This window comes from Pimephales promelas, chromosome 25 (assembly GCF_988280905.1).
Source record: "Pimephales promelas chromosome 25, fPimPro1.hap1.1, whole genome shotgun sequence".
NCBI classification, from domain to species: Eukaryota; Metazoa; Chordata; class Actinopteri; order Cypriniformes; family Leuciscidae; genus Pimephales; species Pimephales promelas.
Window position 1 is genome coordinate 643,643 of NC_142793.1, and position 23,002 is coordinate 666,644.

The following is a 23,002-nucleotide window of genomic DNA, read 5'->3' on the forward strand; positions in this document are numbered from 1 at the left end:
GATATCTATTATAGAAGTGTCATAAAACGGGAACAAGTTTATATCAGGGTTTTTCTGTCCACGGTTTAATGTTTTTTTGTAGTATTACAAACACACGTGTTTGTTTAATGTTTCCGCCTGCGCGCCATATTAGAGAGTGCAGGTTTTCCAGTGTTAATAATTGTCTTCACAATTAATTTCGGTGGATTGAGTTTGTAGATATGTTGTTTAGTATGTTAAATGTGTGTAGCTTTCTTCTGTATGTTAAAATTTATGTTTATAGCCTTATGTAGGTATGTGACAAAAAAAAATTCTGTAAAATTCATATAGAATCATTACCATATAATAGATAGTAGAAATACCTTTAAAATGGTTTTTAAATGATTAAAATCGGATAATATTTAAGAAAGTTATGGAATTTTTAAATTCGGAAATTAGGGGTCATTTTTGTACCTAATTAATACAATAAAACAATGAAAAACTGTGACCTCTTCCGCTTGAACAAACACTTCAAAATGTCATAACTTCCTCATTTCTTGGTCTATTTGTATAATTCAAACACCACCGTGTAGGTAATTAAAGGCCCAACAAGATTAAGATGACCTCTTTTTAAAAGGAATAGATACAATTTTATTATTTCTAATTAACCACTTCCTCTGATGAAACGGAGAGCATCAATCCACACATATCTTTCCATATGAAATCAAAATCCTCTCAAATAAAATCTGTATTCACATATTTATTGTATTAAACAGACAATTGGCATTGACACATTAATTTCATTGTTTCATTAGTAGGCCATTTCTTGACTAAATGCTGGCAAACAATTTAAATAGTAAAATATTATTAATACATGAAGAGTTCAGATGCAAAAGCCTCTAAATGCCATTTGAAATTTTCTTCTAAAATGATCATTTTTATCAAGCTTGTATATTTAAGTTCAGTAATTTCACTTAAATAACAATGAAGATTACCTATTAATTGTCATTTAAGTGAAATTACTGAACTTAAATATACACATTATATCTAAATATACAATATATTTAGAGGCTTTTGCATCTGAACTCTTCACATCTTAATCTACAACTACAAAATAATTTTACTTCTTACATATTATGTTAGATATAGATTATTTTACATCACAAAATCTAAAAAGACATGGTTTTCATAAAAAAAACAAATCTTTTTTTTTAATTCTGGCTAAAAAAAAAAAAATCTCACAATTCTGTCTACAAAACGATTATTTGACTAATTGATTAGTCGTCAATTAATCATTTCAGCTCTAGGACAATGTTACATCTTGGCATATAAAGTCTGCTGCTAATTCATACACCGACACTTCAAAGTCTACAGCATCATCATATGATTCATTCTCACCCCAATAGGCAATTACATAAGTTCCTTTTTTTTCAGTTTCTCGACACGTCCTGAGTAAACAGTCTTCTCCCCAGAATCACTATCAAACCATACATGACAAATATTACGGTGCACTAAAGCACCAGAGAGAATCTCAGTCACAGCAGAAATTGAGTTTTCTTCCAACTCCGGAAACTCACTCTCGATCAGGGACACGTCTAACACTTTAAGTTTGTTTTCAATTGCTTTTCGCTCCTTTTGATCCTTCTTTTGACGCTTAAGGGCAGCCCTTTGTGACATTTCACGCCTCATCTCCACATGGCTTTCCCGATTAATTTGTCTTGTCTTTCGAGCCATACCTACTGCCCAATAGATGATCTTTTCCTTTTCAGGATCTTTCAGTTCATCGAGGTACTCAACTACATGGTTTTTTTGAGCCCTCATCCTAGATGACAGGAAGCACAGGGTGGCATTAGGAGCTCGGTGTTTGGCAGCACTAAACATACCCATTATTTCAATGGAGTCAATGTTGTGTGGCCTAGCTGTTTCTGTTTCTTTCTGTAATTCATCAGTCACAACCAGTTCTAGATATCGTTTGTACTGTCTTTCAATGACTGCAGTTGTAGCAGAAAGACAGGCAGACATCATACTGTCAAAAGAATCTTTGTCCGATGGAAACTCTAGGAGTCTGGCTAATGTTGAGTCACACTTGTCAAGAGTGTCACCGAAAAAATCGGTATCACGAGTGAGGACACTGATTGGATCCTGTTGAGCTTCTTTGAGGGATGACAGAACAGTTTTGACAATACTTAGGCCACCCTTAAAAATATTCTTGTTTGCCGTAACCCGACCGACCCTGTCAATTTAGGGCCGACCCAATTTTTTATTTTTTTTTCCCTTTTAGTCCGACCGACTTGCCGGTTGTAACTTGCGTTCAGACCGACCGATTTTTTTTTTTTTTTTACTCTTCAAACGACTAATTCAAATTCCATAAAATGATATTTTAGTTAGTATTGTGAAAGTTGCTTATGTCTACAAACGTAGGCTACGTTCTTTCTTTTAAATAAAAACCCGTGGCGTCATAGTCATCTGATTATGTTTACACGATTGGTTTACCCGTGTCACACTGTCTATAAGGCTTATACGTTCGCTTCGTTTCATTCAGTGTTCCCGCTTGGTAAACCCGGTATTAAATGGGCTGAATATCATCCATTTCTATATATAATAACAATATTAAACAATTTGTCTGATGCAATTTTGCTATTCCCAGTCCAGAAGAGAGAGAGCGATCTTTCACCCGGAGCCACAGCGCGAACCACATGACAGCCCTGCTTAATGAGTGACAATGAGGACAGAACGTGGTTACCTACACTTTAGATCTGGGATATTATTCTAATTGTATTTTAGATTTCCGCTTTCAAAGATTATAAAAAGATATTTGAGATGAAACCATTACAGACGCATTCTGTCTATAGCGCAACTTCCTTCCCTTCACAGCGTTGCGCTGTCATTTCTTCCTAAAACCCAAACGTACCGTCAGAATCAGCACGATCGGTAATTGTTGTAAAATGCAGTCTGTACTGTTGCTAAACTGCGTACGGGTTCAATCATTAAAAGAGCTATTAAAAGCACAAAAGTCTGCGCAAGAGACGCTGTTCACAAGGTGATGCGTGCTCCGAAATGCACTGCAACGGGACAAGAAAAGTAGGCTATAGCCTCATTTTGGGCTTCATGTGCGCAGCTAAACTATCAAATATACATAAAATCTAAAATGACCTGCTCTGAGATTCATTTAAACACAGTTTATGTCTTAAATGGATGTGAATAGTTGGGAGGATATGGTGGTGCATCAGTCATCTGTTAGATCCGCACTCGGTCTTAAAGGGGCAGTAGTCTAATAAACATGTGACGATTGAGCCAGTAATGGGAATCAAACACAACAAAAGGCAGAGAAAAATCACTCGCAGCTCTTGAATTATTAACTTAAACTTTAATAAGCATTAATCTAACTATGATAAACCATGCAGTGTCATTTTACATTTGATTTACTAAATTAAATTTCTTTTCAGACAGCGCAACACACTTAACTGAAAAGTAGCTAATTTTAGACCTTTCTGAAATTAAAGCACTGTGTATATAGGCTCATTTGTATCTTTGTTTAATTGTATTCTTTGTTTCACCATGTGTTTGTACTTGTTTTTGCTTATATCTCATGTATTTGGGGAAAAAAAAGCCTGCACACTGCTGCATAACAAATACAGTAGATATTTATTCATTTTGTGACTGGCCTAAAAACGTAACCGGTTGTAGGTTGCAATAACACCTAGTGGTGGATGCACAGTTTGAAGACCCAGTCAGTGACGTCACAGTATGCAATTAAAAAAAAAAAAAAAAAAATTCATGATCACCATGACCAAAATTTTACTTTTTTTTTTACACTGAATCCTGGAAAAAAAAAATATAGACCTACCTACCGACCCTTTTTTTAAAAAAAATTGCTGTTACTGCAAACCAAAATATTTTGAAGGATGGCCTTATTCCTTCCAGGTGATCAACTTGCTTATCGGCAGAAGTGTAAAACTTCTTCATCCAAGGGCCTGATAATAGTTTTCCATTCAAGCCGAGGACCTGGATTTCCAATTTGGCAGTTGGGTTAATGAAGTCTTTGTGCAAGCCTGACAGCAATCCACCACATGACACTGTCCCAGTCCTCAAAAACTTCTCAAACAGTTCATAGTGCTCAATGTATTTGCCACATAGGTGAAAAAGTACATGGAGACGATTCCCACGATAACGGGGTAACAAGCCACGGGGCAAATTGACATCTTCAAGAAAAGTAGTGAAACCCTTTGGGTCTCCTTTCCCGTCCTTATAACGAAGCTTGTTCATTTGGAGGACAATGTTTGCTGCCATACAGTCTTTACCAAATACATGTCCCTTAGAAGTCTCCAATGTCTTCAATGCAGCCCGACATGAACTGGCAATGGTGTCGATAGGATGAAGGTGGCAGTTAAGCTCATTAAGAGGTTTGCCCCAAGACTCTGAAATTCTCCGGATTGCAGCGTGGTTTACAACTGCGCGGTCTGTCATAACATTTGAAATGTTGCTGATAATAGATTTACGGCAGTCTTGGTAATCACAGAAATAAAAACTTGATTTAATAAACTTTAGCCAATTCATCAATAGAACTTGTCACATGTTCAGCATAGTCTTCAGCAGTGCCACCGGGTAACTGATCAATTGCTACTACAAAGCCCTTTGTTTTAGTTGTAAGATGTATGCTATTTATATGAACACCTTCCTGTGTTGTAGAGTCAAATCCTAATGTAAGGTTCTCGGTAGTCATTGCCACTTCAGCGGTTTGTAGGTCCGTTATCACGCCAAGCTCCCGGGCCATCTGCTCGACAGTATTTCTGTGGGGAACATCACTAATCTTTACTCCAAATCGCATTGCAAAACTTCTGATGAGTACTGGTATATTCTTAGTAGGAACTTGGTTGATTATTGAATCATACACCATCTGTCTCATATCTAATGAGAAGGTTTTCTCATCTTTCTTAGTTTTTTTCTCCACAACAGACGCTTCATCAGTAATGGATTCTTTAAGACAGAGTGTTTCATTCTCTAAGTACCTTATCTCATCATCTTTCTCAGTTAACAAGTTTGAGAGTCTAGTACGGTCATTCTCATGAAGTTTTTTACTAATGGTAGTAAGACGCCTGTTCTCGTAGGACTGCTTCAATCTCCGGTGCTTCTTTGTCAGTTTGGCCAACTTAAATTTAGTTTCCTCTAGTTCAGTAGCCCATTTTGTGTTTTTCAGTTTATGTCGAATAATCCTAATTGTAGATTTTTTCCTCTTTATGATTTCATCTTTTCTTTTAAGACACTGGTTCAGGTACTTTACGCTCTTATGCGGTCTCAGCTGCTTCCTTAGCAACTTCACCTCCATAGCATGCTTCTGTTTCATTTCACTCCTAGATTTTGCCATTAATTCCAGTCTTCTCCTCATTTTGAATTTTCGTGGAGTCAAGACATCTCCCCTTAGCCGTGGAAGGGTGGTCGATTCAGGGCTCAAAGCTGAGGTTGAAGGTGTATTCTCAACTGATGATGTTGATGTATGCTCTAACTGTGGAGAGGTGGGTTTGTCACTCATGTCACTCATAGATGTAGGAGGATCAGTCCTGGAAATGGTGGAATGATGTACAGGGAAAACTTCATTGCAGATCTCCTTGAATTTGGCCATATCTGCATCACGAGAGAGGTTCTTAAATCTGTTTAAAGATCTGGACACAAGGGATACCACTTGATGCTGTAAAATTGAGATTCCAGGAAGTTTGTTGCTCATATCACGGACAACATTTGTCCAAGAATGGTCATTAGAGATGAATGAGAGTAATACGTGACCATTCTTTAGCTCCTCCTGATTAGCTGGTACAGCTGTGAAATGTTCCATTAAATACTGACTAGACAGTCCAGGCTGAGGAGAAAATGATCCCCGCTTTTTCTTTTTCTTAGGTGGCATGACGGTATAACCTAGGGGAAAGGAAGTTATTTAATTTATATCCAATTGAATTCATGGATATTGAATGCAGTTCCAAAATTGCCATCTTTAAGAAATTTCTATTTTGTTGTTGTGGAAATATAAATATGCAAACACAAGGGGTGGAACGGTGCAAGTATTCGTATTGAACCAAAGCGGTACGGGCGTCACGGTTCACTGCATGAATTTGCACACAGAATACACGGTATAAAAATAATTAAAACTCTGGATAGCGATACATTTCGCTCATTTTGCATAATGATCAGGCTATGATGTCAAGATTGCAATGCTGGCGTGAGAGAGAGAGAAGCGCGAGAAATAAAAGCATTTAAAAAAATACAAGACTTAAGAATAAATGCCTTCTATACTTTTGTTTTGCCCCAAAATCATACCGAACCATCATGATATCTGAACTGAACTGTGACTTCTGTGTACCGTTCCACCCCTAGTAAACACCACAGGACGTACTCCAGTTTTTCAGTATAATTTAAAATAAATATATACATATTAAGATTATTACTCTATAATTCTATTTATTTCAGTTTAGGATGAAAAACGACTCACCTTGGATGATATGGAAGTTATTTTCCCACCACTGGCATCGTTTCGTCAAGAAGTAAAAATATTAGTAAAAATACCTACAAAATACACAATTATTTATTTCTCATAAATTATATTAATTGATGATTATGTTCTTTATCATTTACAAATCAATAACTATGTTGAATTTTGTTCAAGAATAAACATCAGTAGGCCAAAGAAATTCATTCTCAACACACAACTATGAGGCCAACAAGTAAGTTACTACAGAAATTTGGTTGTTTTTTGCTGCTTTGATTTACTTTTGAAATAAAAAAAAAAGTTGACATATTTCAAGTTTCAAGTTTATTGTATTTATAAAGCACATTTAAAACAACCTAGGTCGACCAAAGTGCTGTACAAAATATATCTATTAAAATCCGTATAAAATAAGAAAACAAAAACAAAAACATCAATCAAACACATAAAAACAACTTTCACAGAACATTGAACGCACAGGAGTACAAATAGGTTTTTAAAAGACTTCTGAACACCGACACTGTGGGCGCTGTTTTAATATGTAAGGGCAATTTGTTCCATAGCCTGGGGCCAGCTACCGCAAAGGCTCTGTCACCCCTACATTGCAGCTTCGACCTGGGTACTCTTAACATTTGATTAGACTGTGATCTAAGCAGTCTAATTGGTCTGTGTTCAGTCACCAGCTCTGTGAGGTATTGAGGAGCCAGATTATTTAGTGCTTTATAAACAAACAACAAAACTTTAAAATCAATACGATACTGAACTGGTAACCAGTGCAGTAAACGTAATGTGGGCGAAATGTGGTCCCGTTTACGAGTGCCTGTGAGCAAGCGGGCGGCTGCGTTTTGTATCAGTTGTAGTCGATGGATAGATGACGCAGGTAGTCCTAGATAAAGCGAGTTACAGTAGTCGAATTTCAGTAATTGTGCAGATAATTACCAACTCTGTGCAGAATAATACAGCACACATGGGCTTAAATGTTTGTAAGATTCGGCCAATCAGCTTGCTAGAAAGCACAAAAGCACAGTTGTTCCTAAACGAATCTATAACCATCCATGGTATTTATTTATATGTTTGACGAAATCATGCCAATAATGTAATCTAGAGATTCTAAACCTCCGTTCTGTATAATAACTTTGAAAAATACTGCACGGATTGATGAAAACAGGGAGAAGTTTTGGAAGCCATTAGTGTTGTCGCGGTACCAAAATTTCAGTATTCGGTACCAATACCAGTAAAAATTCACGGTTCTCGGTACCAATTTCGGTACCAAAGCTTAGTTTAAATTTACATATATTTAAGTGTTTATCACGGTTACAAGTATGGAAACTGTACATTTGCATTATAAACACTTTAGAAAAAGATTAGATAAAATGACCTAAAATAAACAATAGTATGCACTAACATATTTTTACAGTTGTTTGTAAAGTTTTAATCAGTTAACATTTATTTAATGCACAATGAATGAAGTGAACAAACATGAACAATCAAGTGTTTGTATTAAATAACATTTACAAACATTAATTAATGTTGTAAAAATACATTGTTCACTCAATGTGTTGATGTGAACTAAGTAATGTTGATGAATGGTATCTTATTGTAACATTACCAAACTATACAGGAGATAAAACATGTTTTATTTGACTTGACTGTACTTTTATTTAATCTAAAACTGCATTCATATTTAATTTTAAAAAGGCGTTTTAAACCTGCTGAGTTATAAAGGCAAGAATACGCCTAGAACTGCCGGCACTGACATTAAATGACATAAATAGGGATGCGTCGATACTAATACCAGTAGTACTCTGGTGTCGGGTGGATACTACTGTGCTCATGTACTCGTAAAACTACCCCGAAAGCACTTTAGACGCCGTTCACATATCGCGCGTGTTTTTTATTATATTTTTACGCGTCCTTATTCTTTCCAAAGCGCTTGCTCAAAGCGCGGCGTCTGTCGTTGCTATGCAACGAGTTTTTATTATGAGCGCGCTTGCCTCGCGCCTATATTTGAAATTGCGAATTTGCATGTAATCGGCCTCTTATGGCAACGTGACATTAGCCTAATCCAAAATATTTCCATATGTGGCTCTTTCCTCCTTTCGTGTCAACAAGTGGATTCAGAGAGAGAGCATTTCAGCGTTATGAAGAGGACGCAACTGTGCACCTTTCAGACAGCGCGTCTAGAACTGGATTAACCTGGTACTCGGTACCTAGAAAAGCTGGTACCGTAACATTTTTTTTTTTTAGTACCGACTTGGTACCGAAGTACCGAGTTTTTTGACAACACTAGAAGCCATTATCATTATCATAGCGAATGGCCGATTCTGCGTTTGACGACAACGTCACTTGCGGATCGTAAAAAAACACATGCGAATGTTACAATCAATCCCAAACTTCACCTAATTCAAGTTAAATGTATAATCTATCAAAAGTATTGGGTTTGAAACAAAAAAATACTCACCTTCATAGAGGATTTTGATGCCAAACACGAGAGAAAAGTTGCGTCGCTTCTAACTTTCTTCTTACTACAGCCATCTTAGAAATTTGAACGTCAGAATCAACGTGATGACGTAATTTACGTCACTAGTATACGGGCTTTAGAGGTATTCACAAAGCAAAGATACGACAGATTTCCTAAGTCACCAACGCGTCTGGCGCTGAATACCTGCTGGGAACACAGCTGCGGGAACAAAGCGCTCGCGCGTATATGGTCAGTTTGTCACATACCTACCTTATGTGTTACTAGGAAATGATATGAATTGCAGTTAGAGGGGACAGTGTTTAAAGGGTTAGTTCACCCAAAAATGAAAATTAAGTCATTAATTACTCACCCCCATGCTGTACCAACCCCGTAAGACCTTCGTTCGTCTTCGGAACACAAATGAAGATATTTTTGATTAAATTTGAGAGCTGTATAACTACCACATTGGCTCCTAAGGGACTGCCTCTTGACGGCCCAAAAAGTCAATGAAGAAAATGTTTAAATATCCCAAGTGACTACCGTGGCTCAACTATATGTTTATCAAGCGACGCGAATACTTTTTGTGTGAAAAAACAAACGAAAATAACGAGTTTATTCGACTATTTCTTTTCTTCCTTGTAGGCCAGAACGAGACTTCCTTATAGATTTCCACGACGCATGCGCGAGAATTGAACTGAAGTAGTGTAAGCTGGTGTGAGCAGATCGCAAATCTCGCGCATGCGTCGTGGAAATCTAAGGAATTCTCGTTAAATAAAGCTTGTTGTATTTATTTTAATGTTATTTTTCTGTATATTGTATTGTATATTTTGTTATTTTTTTGTACTGTGTTTTTGCACTAAAAAAAAAAAAAGAAAGATCAATGGACAGCGTAGGCACAAGCTGGGTTTCGGCGCCCCCAAGTTCACCTTCAATGCAAGTGATTGTGCCAGCGCATATTATTCTGCTAGATATTTGCTTCTTATTTATTAAATACAGGCAATTGGTTGATAACACATTGATCAAAATTAAGATATTTATATTAAACGAAAATCTTTTAAAAATAATCTTTCTACAAAACAAAACACAATGAAGTGAGTGGTTAAAATCATGTCTCTCATGATGCGTCTTTCTCATGCTGCATGCTCACTTTCATAATCAACATTGATTAAATAAAATAAAAACATTAGTCTATAATATTTAAACAAATATGATACTAAATATATTTACTTTTATTGGCTACAACACGTAAGAGAAATTACATGTTTTTTGTCATAATGACGTCATATTTTTCAATTTACCCCTTTATCTACATTTTTTCAAAAAAAGCAACTAGTGACAATTTTAGCGACTTTTTTGACAAACCTCAGTAAGCGCCAAATGTTGCTAGTACTGTCCTGCGAGCGTAACACGTAACACACTACAGACTTCTATAACTATAATTCAATTTAGGCTGCATAGTTTAGATCAGCCGGAACCGGGAACACGACCCGTAAATCCTGATGTACTCGTTACTAGGGGTGGGGAAAATCGATTCTTAGATGCATCGCGATGCGGACGTGGACGATTCTGAATCGATTCACAAATGTCAAAAAATCAATTTTCCCAAAATCTTTTGATATATATTTATAATAATGTATTATTGACGGAGAAAGACTGAACTTTGAAGCGCGGAAGTGCAGCGGCCGGACCGTCTGTGGCGTGCACATAGGTTATTTATCCACAAGTTTCCTACGCCCCATGAGGCCTTGCGTCAAAAGTGGGCGCGACTTCCGGTTGGAAGTAAACAAAGCGCGATTTGACATGCTTGACACTCGTTCATTCAACAGTTGACAGTCATTCAAGTTATAGCGATCCAAACTAGCTAACGATGTGGGAACACAACCTCAACGAAATTAAAAAGGGTGAAATAACAGTACCTTTACCCTCCGCAGTCGTTGATTGGGAGTATTATAATAACATTATTAATAATCAATACTCATCAAGGCATGGTGACAGACAGTTGTGTGAGCTGACAAACAATTAAAAAAAAAATACACACTTAGTCATTGTGCTTTGGAGTTTATTCAAAATTATAAATGAATGTGCTGCTTGAATACATTAACTGGCACATTTGGTATTCTGTCAACACAGGCTTTGATCCTGAGTTTAGCTGTAACATCAGTAGCGAACAGCCAATCACATGCTGAGAGAGTTTATAGAATATTAAAAATTTAAACAAATGTACACAGGAAGATTCGTCGTCTTTTGGGAGGTGATGGAAACTACAGTCGTTGGCAGGATCAGAGACGGGCTCTGGCAGGATCACTCCGATTTCGTTTTCAGCTTATGTTCAAAACAATCACGTTTAAGCCACTGAATTAGTTTAGTCCGGTTATACATACAACCGCGAACAGCACATGTTGTCCCTGAGCTCCGTAACGACATCTCTCATAAAGATTTGCGTCTTTAAATAGTAAAATAATTCTCCGAAAAACAGCTAGCCTCTTCGCTAACTAACACACAAAACACCATTGGAACGCTACTCCCGCCGCGTCACCGGAAGTTTCACCCACTTTATTTTTTACACGAGCGCCCCTCGGAAACTTGTGGATAGGTTAAAACTAAAAGCTGACGTGTGGAAATATTTTGGCTTCTAAAGTTGAAGGGGGAGAGGAGCTGGACAAGAGCCACTCCAGCTTTGTAAAATAAAACTAATAATGGAAACATGACAAATATGAGAAGCCATCACGTTTCTAGCCACACTCGGCTGTACCGGTCGTTATGATATTTATTTACTACAAGTATGCTCCTAGTTCAGGCACACATTTATTTTCTTGTTGGTTTTTTGCAATGTTAATAAAATATATTGTTTGTTAATTCTTTATGGGTCATTACTTTGTACTTTTAAAGCAAAGTATTTATAGTCACACACACAAAAGATTCAGATAATCGATTTGTAACTTTATAAATGTCTTCACTGTACCTTTTGATCATTTAAATGTATCCTTGATGAATAAAAGTATTGATTTTTTTTTTTTGCCCAAAAAATTTAATAAAAATTCGTACCGACTCCAAACGTTTTTGACTGGTATTAAAAGCTTTATATTTCAGATAAATGCCGTTCTTTTGAATTTCTGGGTGATTCTCTGAATCGGGTGCCCTTCAAGTCCCCCAAACTTGCTTCAAAGATTTTCAATTGAAGGAAATCACAAAATGCATTTTAATGCTGTCAATTAATAGAACCAGGTGCCTTTGCATTATAATGCAACACAATTGCTTTAAAAAAATTAATTTAAAGATAATGGGATGCCTAAGTAGTAGACTACAAGCATGTTTGCATGTCCTCACTAACCATCATTATATTTTCATTTATTATCAAACAAATAAAAAGTGCAATTAATACCAAAATGTTGCTGCTAACATAATCACATGTTGATCTAGTGTGGAAAATCAATAATCGTTAATAATCGAAAATCGACTGTAATCGAATTGGGAGTTCAATAATCGTAATCAAATCGAATCTGGAAATCAGACAGATTAACCACCCCTACTCATTACAAATCCTCTTAATGTTTCGATCCAATTTGTTTTGTAATCACTGTTCCTTCGTTAGCCAGAGGAGAACTGGCCCCGACTGAGTTTTTTTTCTCCATTCAATCACCTGATGGAGTTTTGGTTCCTTGCCACTGTTGCCTCGCTTTTGGCTTGCTTACTTGGGGATATTTAATATTCAACAATTTTATTGATCTGTGTTGTATTATTTTCATGTTATCACTGTGAAGCTGCTTTGATACAATCTGTATTGTTAAAAGCGCTATATAAATAAAGGTGACTTGACTTGACTCTCACAGCGTTTTCTGGTCTCGTCGCTCATACCTGCTTCATCTGCCTTCCTCTTCCTCGTTCTCTTCATCTGCCTTCCTCTTCCTTAAACCCAGAAGATCAGCAGTAAAAACAGGGTTAGCTTTTGAACTTTACCGATTGTATTTACTCCTCAAAACTCATAAAGGTTGTGTTCATTGTTCCATGATGAACAAAATGTGTAAGAGTCACATGCTTTTGTTAGTCATTAAGGAAAAATCTTTTTGCTTTTCTGTTTTGTTTTTTGTCAAGGGAACCAGGGTGATGACTACACTGACCATCTGCATCATCACTGCAGCGTGTGGACCTGGAAACACTGACACTCTTCCTCATGGGATTCAATAGAGTTCAGTTCTAACCCTAATCAAACAATCCCAAACACCGCGGATGAATCCGAAATCACCCCTAAACACCATTCCCTATATTAGTCCACTAATACGGAACATTTAAAGGAGTGAATGTAAACTAGTGAGCAAATTCAGACAGTTGTTGAGCATACATCATTGGTTGTACAGTCTTGAATTATTATTGTGGTGCATTGTGGGATTGAATGACATTGACAGTGGATAATGTTCACAACGGTTTCGGACACCACTACAAATGGCTGTTCCCTAAAAAGTGGCGATTTCAGATTAGGCAGATTGTTCTTTAACTCTTTGCCTGTTCTCATAGCCATTTCCCTGACTTTCTTTAAAAAGCTCCTACTTTTAGATACAACGTACATTTTTGTTTTCAAACATATAGATCAATTAGACAATAGATCTGAACAGCGGCTCTGAACGGCTGTGACACGATTGGTCCTGTGTAAAGATGACATCACTCTCGGTGAGAAGTGAGTGAATGAGGAAAACACAAACCACTCGGATCCAGTACAGCAGAAGACAGGAGTTTATTGGATTATTGAATAATCCCCAAAAACAGACGGGTTCCTGACATGATTTAATACTTACTTTAAGTTGACAGATATTGTCTGTATGTTAAACATTGGGAATTGATCATCAGTGGATTTGCTGAAGGCTCCTCTACTGAGGCACAGCATGTCACAATAGCCGAAAGCATTCAGTGTATTGACGGCAGGAGACGCGCCACGAACAACATTATTAATTGACCTAGAAGTGTTTCTCTCTGTACACGTGTCTGTACATCTCCGTGAATAAACATCATCAGAGTCCTCTTCAGAGCAGGCCGGCATGCTGAGGGCTCTCGAGGTGCGAGCGAAACCTCTCCAGGAACCGCGAGGCTAGTTCGTCGTCCACCAGGCGCGCGTCGCTGGAAAGGGTGACGGTCATGAGCTGGTGTGTGTGTAGCGTTAGCCCGTCGCGCAGCTGGAGCGTAGCCCGCGAGCCGCCCACCGCCAGGATGCAGGCCTGAGGAGGATTGATGACCGCGCTGAACTCACTGATGCCGAACATGCCCAGGTTAGAGATGCTGCAACACAACACACACCTCAGATACTCACACAACACACACCTTAGAGACTCACACACTGGCAAAACTTCACATCATATTGCATCGAATTAACAAAAAAAACTTTTTTTCTGGGTTTGTGTTACTCGAGACGTTTTAAATGCAATATGGAGCATACGTTTGTCAATGTTTGGACACCAGCAATTCACATAAACATAAAAACATGTTTTTCTTTTAACTTTAAGTGGACGTTGTGTTAGACAGCCACTGAATGCTGATATCAGGTTTATGTGTGCCGCTTCCATTTTCAATAAGATCGTTCTTCTTCTTCTACAGTGTTAACCCTTTGGTTTTTGGTTAAGAAGTTCTAAACCGGATCTAATGAAAGTTACTCGTGGTGTTCCACAAGGTTCGGTGTTAGGCCCCTAACTGTTTCTATTGTGTATCGATGATATTTGTAAAGTGTCTAAAATATTAAATATATATAAATATACTGATTGGGAAAACATTTGGAACAGCTTCTGATTGTTCCAGGCCTGATTTTACGTTGTAATTTTGTGTGTTGTCTGTGAGGGGCTGCTGGCTTATTACTTGAATTATATTACATAAGTTGCGTTTTCGCTATACTATCTACTGTAGCTATTTATAACTTACAGAAATGGTGCAATGTTATACATTTATATTACATGTATGGCAAAATGTAAATGTATAACGTTGATGATTTGAGGACCAAGTTTGTAGTAAAATCAGGCCTGTTCCTCTCTCCACTGTCATCGCTCCTCAATGAGAGATACGCCACCGGTCTCGACTGAAGCTTGAGCCACTGGAGTCACATGGACTATTTTACCGGTGTCTTTACTACCTTTCTGGGCCTTGAAGTGTCAGAAAGCTCTCGGATTTCATCAAAAATATCTTGACTCGTGTCCCAAAGATGAACGAAGGTCTTACAGGGTGTAACCAGAGTTCACATTTTTGGTTGAACTAACCCTTTAAATGCATGGAAAACATTGACCACTACAATTCTAGAAATGATGGGAGTTATACGGGTCCGAAACTATGATCAGTGATGAGATCCTCACCTGAACGATCCCCCCTGATACTCCTCCGGTAACAGCTTCCCGTCCCGTGCCTTCTGTGCCAGAGCCTGGGGACAGGAAACCAGTTCAACACGCCGTGGGTTCACAGAGCAATCCCATCTATAATCCAGTGATAACAACAATCTAATCTACAGAGGTTATGTGTGTGACGTCCCTGAAACACACAAAACACATCTAGAACGGGAAAGAGCTTTGAGACTGACTATATAAACAGATTTGACAAGAAATCTGAGCTATATTTGGGCAGACTGACGAAAGCTACAGCGAATGGATCTACAGAAACCACTGGATCCAGACATTTCTGAATTCAGGGTTAAAAACATCCTCTATAGTGTATTGACAACTCTTCAATTAAATATGTACCATCATATATACTGCATAATTAGATGTTTTTATGAAGATGTATATAACACTGATATAAGTGATCACGTGGATTTAGGCCTATACTGTATTTATATAAAGCGTTCTCAGGCAAATCTGCTTCATGTATTTCCCCGGCGTAGAAACGCGGCTCATATAAATGTGAGGAAACCATGATCACTGGGTCTGTGTATATCGAGTCCAAGCTTTAGTTGAAACTGATAATGGTTTGCTCTTCTGCCACAGGAGTGTGTTCCCGCGGGACCGTGACGTCAACACATAACCTCTACACACACACAACATCTCAAGGCCCAGATATTCAAGCTAAACCCAACAATAATCTGGAGTGACGTCATGCGATCAGAATCAGGCTGAAGCGAAGCTGGTTTCAGGAGAGCGAAACGCATGATGTCACCGGTGGGTGTGGCTCCGAGGCTCCGCCCTCTGAGTTGTGACTCTCTCTCGAGGTCAGACACGAGTGAACGATCTCAGAGCGGCGGGAAACACATGATCTGAACCGCTGTTATTGAGAGGAATGTGCAGCACACATGCTAATCACTAGCAGTACATCGCTTGAAACCTCTTTACCCCTTAACCAAGCCCTTCTCCGCGAGTATATCTGGGCCTTCAGATGCATGTCTGCTATGGTCACATGATCAGCTTCAGATGGTCTGCTGGAGCATTAGAGCGCGTGTTTGAACTCTATGATGCTAGCGATGACCTTAGCGGTGTTGGCGATCTCCGCCAGCCCTTTATCAGCAGCGTCTCTGATGATGGGGGTCATGAGGCCCCGCGCGGTTGCCACGGCGACGCAGATGTGGATGGAGCCGAGAGGCTGAGGGCCCTCAGAAGACCACACCACGTTCACCTCGGGCATCTCCTGCGGGACAACACACACCACAGCGTCACAAACACACACCACAGCGTCACGGACAGGATGATGACGGTCATTTTCATAATACGGGCACTGTAAGTTGTATGGCCAATGAAACGACTCAAGTTTATTAAGCATAAAACAACATTCTGAATGAATGATTCGATGTGTACTATGATCCATATTTTCATAAACTGACTGAAGATGTGCTGACTTACTCTGAGTGAGACGGCCACGGCTTTGATGATGAAGTCATTGACCGACACCTTGATGTTCTCTAAACACACACACACACACACACACGAGATGTGAAGATGACAAACACACACTGGGTCTCTAATACACATGCATGTGTGTGTAAAGAATGAGTGGATTCGCACAGAAATCATGTTTCTTTGGTAAGTTCCAAACTGTGGTTTGTTTAGTGTTGTTAATGGGGTGAACTGTGTGTGTGTGTGTGTGTGTGTGTGTGGTCACCTGTGGCCAGCTTTCTCCTGAGCTGGAGGACGGCAGCGAGGTCACAGTCCACTGAAGCGTAGGCGTGTGGGATACTGCTCTTGGACTGAGTTAGCCTCTGAGCGATGACTCTCCTCACGTTAGAGGCCGTCACGTCTGTGAACCTGCCCTGAAAACACAACACACTCGTCTCTGAGGGCTCTCCACACACACACACACACACACACACACACACACACACACACACACACACACACACACACACAGGCAAGCTTCACGTGTTCAACATGAGCAGAGTTTGGGAGTTTCTGTGCATCTATCATCATAACAGATATCCATGAGCCTCCTGGGGTTAATACAGACCTTCTGTGTGTGTGTGTGGACCCATAGACATATACACTAGACCTCACCTGGGGGTTCTAAGCATGTGTCAAAACCGCCGCCATCTTGGAACAGGGGTCTTGTCATAGGAAGTAGCTAGGTAACGCTGCTATCTCTGCCTTTACTTCGAATTCATTGATGGTGGCGGACTTTTGTGCAGCGTATGAAGTTCACGGATGAAATCTGAACTAGGAAGAATGTTTAAAAAAAAAAAAAAAAATTAAAAAAATTTTTTTCTTTCTGGAATCAATGATAAATACATGTCTGACCGTTGGAACAAACCAAAAAAAACAAGAAAAATCGCATTCATGATGATTTATGGTGATTTTATTTGCGTTAGACCTGCGTCTACTACATTGACGCTGATGCATTAAAGTGGAGGGGCTCCCCTGTTTCAAGATGGCGGCTCTATTGACGCATTCGTTCTAATGAACTGCCGTATCCAAGGTGAGGTCTAGTGTATATGTCTATGGTGTGGACCGAGAGGATCTGGGCTCACCGGCGCTGCAGGTCTGCCGGGCACAGAGACGGGTGTGTGTGTGGGGCGTCCCGTGGCCGGAGGAGGCACTGCGAGCGGGACAGGAGGAGGAACAGCTGCTGGATGCCCTTTCTGAGACTCGTTCAACAATTTCACTGCGTCTCTGAAAGAAGAACAGCACAGATCAGCACTGGAACAACTGACCGATATATACCGATACCAATCACCTGATCAATATCACACTGAGCAGATCCACCAATCAGCTGATCAATATAAACTGCAGACATGTAGAAAGCCATTATAATATCGTCTCGTGTTCTCATGATCTGAAGATGAAACCAGTGTCCGTCTCGACTGGACCGTTACCTGCACTAATAAAACTGCATGAATCTGCACATCTGTAAGATTAATACCACAGCACACACTCGACACAAAGATTCTTGTGTTCATATTTTTGACACAAGGTTCTCGGCTGATGGACCAATCACATGGTCATGGAGAGTATGATGATGTAACCATATGTGTGTGTGTGTGTGTGATATCTAATACAGCTGAACTGTCACCTTCAGTGGATCTGAGGTATTAATAGGTGTCAGTTTCTGCGTTTCTATGGACACCCAGAGGAGGGAGAATGGGTTGCCATGGTAACGTGTGTTACTAATGAGCCCGTTCAGTGTGTGTGAGACTCACTCTTTAGTGATGAGGCCGCGTGGTCCAGTAGCTTTGGCCAGATGAGGGTCCAAACCGTGAGTGTCCAAAATGTGTCTCGCAGCAGGACTCAAGCGTAACCTGTTCACACACACACACACACACACACACAAAGCAAATGCATCACGTTACTATCACATGACACTAGGATTACTCTTTTATTGGCTTCTGAACTCCCGCTGTTCTCTTGCTATCTCACGTTCATCAATCATAGAATTTAATAAATAATAAAACATTCATCTCAGATCACAAGAACATTCTCAGTGTGAATCCAGGCCTAATTATTCAACATCTAGTGCTCCTCCGAAATGGACTAACGATGTATATTCAGCATTAGACAGTGGAGACCTCTTTATCCATCAAGAGTTGAGACCCCACATGACCACATGACCACATACACTCCAATCAGATTAATGCATTGCAAGATTGGCTCTATTCTAATAGTTATTAATTAATTAAGCGAAATCTCTTCCCATGGTTTTTGGTACAAAGCGTACGCATGTCTAAATTACAGTCTAATAGTCTAACAATAATTTGTAATGATGGTAAATACCAGCACAGAGTAGACCAAATTAAATATTTATTTAATTTGCTTATAATAACTTATAATAAACTGCACAGATTTGATATTAGATGCTCATACATTGACATACTCCAATGGTCTCCTCCACTCAATATAAGGCGGCATCTTCACTGGATGCAATTTATTTTCAAATGTGTACATTTTAATTACCCTAATTATTAGAGATCATATTTGATATCATATTCTTGATCATATCATTGAAGACATTCTTCACAATAATGCTCCAGCAGACTGGACTCATTTACCTTTAGATGGACGATCTTTGACTTAATTTTATATGTTTAAATGGGTTGTTTCGTTGTTTTGAAACTTGCTGTAATTGCTTTAGATTGTATATCTATGATTATATGTATAAACGCCAGGCAAAAAAAGTTATTTTTGTAGGGGAATAAATAGATCCATTATTTCTGTAGGGGTGTGTTTGTTTTTCTTTTATTCTTTTCTTTTGTTTTTCTTTTTGTTTTATTTTCTATAAACCTATTTTATAACAAAAGACCATTTCAGTCACTCTGTATGTATTTTGAATCTAGTTAATATTGTGTAATATTTGTTCGTTTGATTTTGTGCTTATCCGTTTGGATGTGAGTGCAGAGAGACTCCGCCCACACGCTCTTCTGATTGGCTGTGACAGGTAGGCAACATCTCAATGCTTTATAAATATACATGTACAACACCAGGATGAATTTATGCTCTATAATTAACAGTAATATGAGTGTTTGCACAGTGAGATGATGAATATTACAGTGTTTAGACCAGTGTTTACTACTGTATGAAATACTGTGTTCCTGGACATCTGCTCAAACGTAGATGTTTACAATGTGCTAAATAATAATGTTTCACAGTGAGTGTGTTTTCATGCATTATTAATAATGGGAATTTGGCAATATTGTGAGTAAACTTTGAGCAGTGTAAGTGCAGTCCTTGAGGAGCGTCTCAGTAAATGCTGTGCGTGTGAGTTTATTACACGGTGCATTTGAAAAGCTAAACGTTTTTACTAGGGATGTGCACGAATATTAAAATGATCTTACTAAATGGAATTACTTTTGATCAAATTAATGAATTAATCTGAGTTTTAATATCATCAACACAATGAGAAATCACATGAAATCCAAGAGAAAAGGCAGCCGTCCATCACTGGACCCTGCGTGATCCCGGAGGATAACTTATCTAAATGATTTCGAGACATATACTTCCTTTAAGCTTCTTTGATTTTTAAGAACAGAAAACACAAGGTGCTGTTAGATATCTTTGTGTCTCTGAACGATCTGTCAGCGCAGCTCCTTTCTCACTCGATCCTCAAATGAATTGTAATAGAGATTCAAACACATCTCCTGTTCAGAGGGTGTACATTCATGCCACACTCACAAAAAACAGACGAGTTTGGCAGAAAGCATGCAGTTACTGACTGTCTGAGCGCTGAGGCGACCGGAGCCAGAGGAGGGGCGGAGCCAGCAGCAGGGGGCGGAGCTGCAGGTGTGGGCGGAGCTACAGCAGGTGTGACGGGCTCCGGCGCTGGAATCTCCACCTGTTTCCAGTCTTCACCTTCAGCGGCCATCAGAGCGATGAGAGTGCCCAGACGCACACCTCGACTGCCCTCCTGCACCTGAGCCACACACACACACACACACACACACACACACACACACACACACACGTAGAGTAAATCACTATAGGAGAACATTCATATGCAAAAGGTGTAATGTTAAACCAGGACATTTTTAGTTTTTAAAGTTTTTAACTGTTTAAAAACTAACCCCGAAGTTTTTAAACAGTTGGCGATTCAGTAAAGCACAGGCCAGAAGTCAGATTCCTGTTTTACTTCCACAGAGATTATAGAGTTCGGTCTCACTACTCACTATTCATTCTGAAGCTCCACTATAGATTACATAGCCCTCACACACACACACACACACTATCACTCACGCACACACACACTCTCTCTCTCTCTCTCTCTCTCACACACACACACACTCACCAGTATTTTAGCAAGGACCCCGTCCTCACTGGACTCCATGACCACCACAGCTTTATCGGTCTCGATCTCACAGAGAGCGTCCCCAGCGGCCACATCATCGCCTGCTCAAACACAGAGAGCGCCGTTGTGTTACTCGGAGCGTGAGTATATCCATCAGCTTCACAAGACTCATTTCATATGTGTGTATAGGTACGTGCTGGCCCTGAACATCACTGGTCACCTGTGATGGTCACCTGGTCACAACATCACATTGGTAATGCCCAATTCTGGATACCAAACTCATTTTCAACTTAGACTTTTAGTTTCAAATTTAGACTTTTAGTTTTCAATCTGACTCAATAATCCTTTCATACATGGCACACACACACACACACACACACACACACACACACGGTCTTATTCACACAGGACAGCATGAGTGATGTCACATGTTCACACACACACACACACACACACACAGGTCAAGCACTCACCTTCCTTCTTCAGCCACTTGACAATATTTCCCTCCTCCATAGTGGGCGAGAGCGCTGGCATCTGCACCTTCAGAGGAGCGACCCCTGCTGGACACACACATCACAACACACATCAACAACAGAACCCTGCTGGACACACACACAACACAACCAGAGGCTCACAGGTTATACATTCATCAAAGAGGATTCAATGTAAAGTCACAGAAATGGAGCGATCTGATCCTGGATGCTGACTGGTCAACCCCACACCGTAATCCCCCTCAACTCTCCTCTCGGCACAACGCAGTCAGGCAAGTAGGCAAGTCAGGCCACAGATGTTTTGCTCCCATTTTAAGGTTGATTTGGATCCATTTTATAGTGACAAGGGCATCAAAAACATTCAAAATGCCATTATAAATGTGACAGCCCAGAGAGAGCAATCACACACTTCAGCAACAGAGCAAATACTGATCAATGTCACAATCATCTGATTAATGTTAAACCTCACGACATGATCAGGTGATCAGAATGAGACGATATATTAATACATATTTCTGTGTGCTCATCTTTACTGGAGAGTGAAGCCATACTGCACAAATAAACACCAAATACATGTTGTTTTTTAATAAATTACAATGATTTTATAAACTGAAATTATGAAATCTTGGAGCTTGAAATTGTGACATCAGTGATTTTGAATGACTGCCAGATTGTTTACAATCTCTGCATTTGGATTTGAATGACACAATATGCATAAACTTAAAGCCCATTTCTATTAGCCATAATAACAATAACTAGTGCATCAATTCATGACACTCATTAATGTGAGATCAAATCATTGATTTGTTTTGGCCACACATTTGACAGAAGATTAAAATCTTGTGTTTTCTTAGACGTGCTCAGTAAGTAATTGTTTATTATGAATATGTCAGTCATCCAGTGCGCAGTACTATCATCTGATCCGTCACTGTACTGAACGGAACTGTAGAGCAAAGACACACACATATTAATAAATAAAGCCATTATAATGTCCTTCTGACACTCACCACATACTGAGGGCGACCGGGATAAGTGTCTGAAGGCGGCTCCGGTCCAGCCCGCGGTCCGCTGGGGTTTGCTCTGCGCTAGTACTCGACTCTGAGTGGATAACGGGTGCTGTGTTATTGCTCTGAGAGCCATGAAGACGCCCCTGCGTCCGAGTCTCATGGACGCCGCCATCTTCCCTGTGCCCTTCTTCCTCACGCTCACTGACAGTCTCTCTCGAGCTGCGCATGCGCGGAGATGAGCGCAACAGCGCATGCGCGGCCCCTGCTGGACTGGAGGATCATCATCAACAACAACAACAATACTTTTCAGCACTACACCATAGAGAATTGATTTAAATTTATGTTAATCAAAATAATCTCCCTTCCTCCCATCTCTCCTCTATAATGACGTGTTTCCTGGATATATTCAGCATTTTAGCTCGATTTCAAAGGGTTTTGGAGCTTTAATGAG

The 23,002-nt window shown here is 39.4% G+C and overlaps 2 protein-coding genes across 3 annotated transcripts; both read right to left on the reverse strand.

Moving 5' to 3' along the window:
- Nucleotides 1-335: 335 nt before the first annotated feature.
- LOC148964939 (uncharacterized) lies at nt 336-6,518 on the reverse strand. The gene is made up of 2 exons (XM_089127758.1): nt 6,440-6,518; nt 336-5,868 (listed from the first exon to the last, which is right to left on the reverse strand). The coding sequence occupies exon 2, from the start codon at nt 5,855-5,857 to the stop codon at nt 4,493-4,495; it is 1,365 nt and encodes a 454-aa protein (XP_088983884.1). The 5' UTR covers nt 5,858-5,868; nt 6,440-6,518; the 3' UTR covers nt 336-4,492.
- A 7,086-nt stretch (nt 6,519-13,604) lies between these two features.
- pdhx (pyruvate dehydrogenase complex component X) lies at nt 13,605-22,768 on the reverse strand. Of its 2 annotated transcripts, none has more exons than XM_039670236.2 (11): nt 22,552-22,768; nt 21,527-21,610; nt 21,054-21,154; nt 20,485-20,681; nt 18,478-18,576; nt 17,809-17,950; nt 16,950-17,097; nt 16,691-16,749; nt 16,320-16,478; nt 15,221-15,285; nt 13,605-14,162 (listed from the first exon to the last, which is right to left on the reverse strand). In XM_039670236.2, the coding sequence occupies exons 1-11, from the start codon at nt 22,721-22,723 to the stop codon at nt 13,910-13,912; spliced, it is 1,479 nt and encodes a 492-aa protein (XP_039526170.2). In that variant the 5' UTR covers nt 22,724-22,768; the 3' UTR covers nt 13,605-13,909. The 2 variants fall into 2 exon arrangements, with proteins under 2 accessions (XP_039526170.2, XP_039526169.2); XM_039670235.2 differs by having other exon boundaries at nt 21,527-21,613.
- Nucleotides 22,769-23,002: the final 234 nt, after the last annotated feature.